Source organism: Otolemur garnettii, unplaced genomic scaffold (assembly GCF_000181295.1).
Source record: "Otolemur garnettii isolate 467f Iridium unplaced genomic scaffold, OtoGar3 scaffold00212, whole genome shotgun sequence".
NCBI lineage: Eukaryota > Metazoa > Chordata > Mammalia > Primates > Galagidae > Otolemur > Otolemur garnettii.
Window position 1 is genome coordinate 1715386 of NW_003852607.1, and position 3232 is coordinate 1718617.

The window sequence follows — 3232 nt, forward strand, 5'->3', positions numbered from 1 at the left end:
GGAAAATGGAAATACAAAGGAGTGTCACACTCCCTATTTTTTCAAAACATGAAAGAACATAGCAGCAAGTTTTGTTTCAATGAGGAAGAAATCTCACATGTTTTGGGTGAGGGAGAGTCACTTTGCAGCTGGAAGTTATGGTGACAGGGATCCTGTCAGATTTAACAAAAGAGGAAATACCCCATGCTACAAGAAGCAATCTCTCTTTCAACTGCGCAACCTGGAGGAACCTCCAGATATCTGTCATGATGGAGATACCATCAGAGGCAGGCACTGTGACATTCTCTGTAACAGTGAATAACTGTAAAGATTCACGTGTCTTCTTTCAGAGAATGTTCCAGCAAGGATGCCAAAGAGGCAGCTCTCCAGGCTGAGTGATATGAAGGCATGTACATTTTCACAACGAGCAGGATCAAGTATCACAAGAAACAATCAATGAACAATTTGTTCTAAATGCTCAAAACAGTGCGGAGCATAGCTGTACAACACTTGCCCTGACTCCTGCCACAGACCTCAGAATAGAAACTTCCCATTGACAGCAAAGGGACAGAGGACAATTGATAGGAAAGAGGCTGCGTTTAGGGCCTCAGTTGTATCTCTGTGTAGAGTTTTACCCTAAAACTAACATATACATTATGTACTAAAGCATGAATATGGCCCATCTTCTGATGACAAGTTCTGTTCTGACATCTGATCAAAACAGTAACCATTTTTTGTTTTAGGTAAAAAAGTCTCTACTGAAGTGATTTTCTATGGGTGTTCTGTGAAAAAAATTTGTTGTTGTTGCAGTTTTGGGGTGGGATGGGTTTGAACCCGCCACTTCCAGCATATGGAGCCAGCGCCCTACTCCTTGAGCCACAGGCGCCACCTAATGCTGTGAAAAATTTAAAGATCATTAACTAAATTGTATTCTAAGGAAGATCAAAGCACAGTAAGTGCTTTCTTACTCTTTCTTTTTTCTTGATCAACATAATTTAAGTGTACTGCATAAGTTTAACTGTAGTTTCAAGTGTGTCGTGAGAAAAAAAAGGGTTGAAAAACACTAGTCTCCAGGAAATGGTGGCACTGAGAATGGTTTAAGGCATCTCCTGCTGTTAGATATTTACTACAAATATACTGTGAAATCAGGGAGGAAGATTTCCCCCTCCTGATCTCTTTCTCAAGCTTTTAGCAGGTATTTGTGCACATTAATGTGTGACTTTTCTCATCCTGATCCCAGAATGCTCTATGCCTACGTGGTCCCAAAAGAGTTCCCGCTGCCCCACAGCACTGACACTGCACAGCCACACCCCGTCTCCAATCCGATTACGTCTGGGCGAGAAGTCTTTCCCAGGATCCTGTCCCATGGCCTCTGCACAAGCTCATGTCACCAGGTCACTGTGAGATGGGATCTCAGTGCAGGTGAGAGGGACTGAGGGAAGGCAGGGGTGAGTGCAAGCAAACTTCAGGCTGGACACTGCAGAGTCAGCGATCAGCAAGTCCAGTGCCCGGCATTTCAGAAAGGAGGGGGACACAGAACGACCCACCGAGAACAGCACTGTACCTGAGTAAGAGCCATTCCTGAATCCTCTCTTTTCCTCTCCTGTGCTTCTTCCTCGGGTAATATGACTCTTTAGAAGTCAATCCTGAATGTCAAAAATATGCTGTTTATTGTTTAGAACCAGCACACACGCTTCTAGTGCCACAACCATACACATCTCGCCCATGGAAGATAGTCCTCTACTGCCCAAGGCCCCGGGGGCGGGGTGGGGGGGGATGAAGGACAACAAACTCCTCTTACAGGAGTTGTGAGGAGATGGTGTCTGATCGGGCTCAGCCGCACAGACTGTCCCCCACTTCACACGCACTACTCGAGTACTAGCTGCCACAGGTACTTCCCACTGATCAGCTGAACGTCAAGGTTTCCAATACAGCCGGTGTTTCATTACTCTCCTGGAACGAAACAGCTGTTCTTATCCTTTATAATATTAGTTATAGTAAATGAGAAAACTGAAGTGAATGTTTCCCTGGGCTTTGTGAGCTGCTCTAGCAAATTAATATAGACTGAGGAGGGGCCGTGGGAACCCCCAATTTACAGCAGTTAAGTCACAAGTTCAGATCCCAACCTCTAAGCCATTTTACGAAAGGCAACTGACAACTCGAAAGGCAACTGACAACTCCGGGCTGTCAAGGCGACGTGTGAATTCACTTAGAGTGAAGGGAACGCCGTGGGATTTATAAGGCCCGTAGGGAACCCGGGTTATCGGATAGGGGAGCGCTGGGGGACCGCGAACCCTACACTTAACGTAAACAACGAGAAACTCACCAGCGGCAGCGAGACGCTTGATCCCAGGAATCCACTTCCGGGTCTGGGGGACCTGCGCGCGCAGAAGAGGTCGGGGCTGGGCGGGGCCCAGCGGAGTGGGCGGCCCCAAAGGAGTGGGCGGGAGAGGGCCCAGGACGGTGGGCGGGGTCTGTACAGGACCTGGGAGGGTCGCGGAGTCTGGGCGGGGTCTGCGCTTCTACCCCGCGGGCTCCTGCTAGGTCTGCTGTTTTTTGTGTTGCACACGCACTGCCTGCCAGTGAGGGAGGAGCTACGCAGCGGACTGGGAACTGGGCTCTCCCAGGTGGGCTCCACGTTGGGTGCCGACTGCATTCGCTACAATTCCTGCTACTAAAATTAATTTTCGCCATACAGACCTTGAAATTGCCTGGGAAGGAACTGCAACTGGAATGTGAAATACAAAACGCTACCTGGGCGGAATGTGCCTTTGCTTGCTGACGCCCAGAACACTAGAAATCCTTTTCCATTTCTGTTAATATTCCCCACTCACAGGGAGTCAAACCTGTGCTCGGGTCCCAGACTCTCGTAGGGACAACATCTGGGTGTGGAGCACTAATGCCAGTGATAAGTTACGTCACCAAATACTGCTTTTATTTTTTAATTAATTAATTAATTTTTTGAGACAGAGTCTCACTTTGTCACCCTCGGTAGAGTGCCTTTGCGTCACAGCTCACAGCAACCTTGGGCTTAGGCTAAGGTGACTAGATTTTAACATCGGTAAAGTGGGACACCATTGACCGGGGTAGGGGGTGGGGATTCTTAATTAAAAATTTTGGTCTATATGGAGCAACAAAAATTTTCATAGAACGCAAAAAGGAGACTCGCTTGAGCCCAGGAGTTGGAGGTTGCTGTGAGCTGTGATGCAACAGCACTCTACCCAGGGGGACAGCTTGAGGCTCTGTCTCAAAA

General features: G+C 47.9%; 1 protein-coding gene across 1 annotated transcript in view; it reads right to left on the bottom strand.

The window, feature by feature from the left end:
• LOC111721752 (zinc finger protein 347-like) overlaps positions 1-2338 on the bottom strand; it is a 19212-nt gene extending 16874 nt beyond the window's left edge. Inside the window, exons 1-2 of the mRNA XM_023507987.1 lie at positions 2306-2338; positions 1544-1625 (exon numbers count right to left, since the gene is read on the bottom strand). Coding sequence (XP_023363755.1) covers positions 1544-1558 — 15 coding nt within the window. The 5' untranslated portion in view covers positions 1559-1625; positions 2306-2338. The remainder of the gene's footprint in view (positions 1-1543; positions 1626-2305) is intronic.
• Positions 2339-3232: the final 894 nt, after the last annotated feature.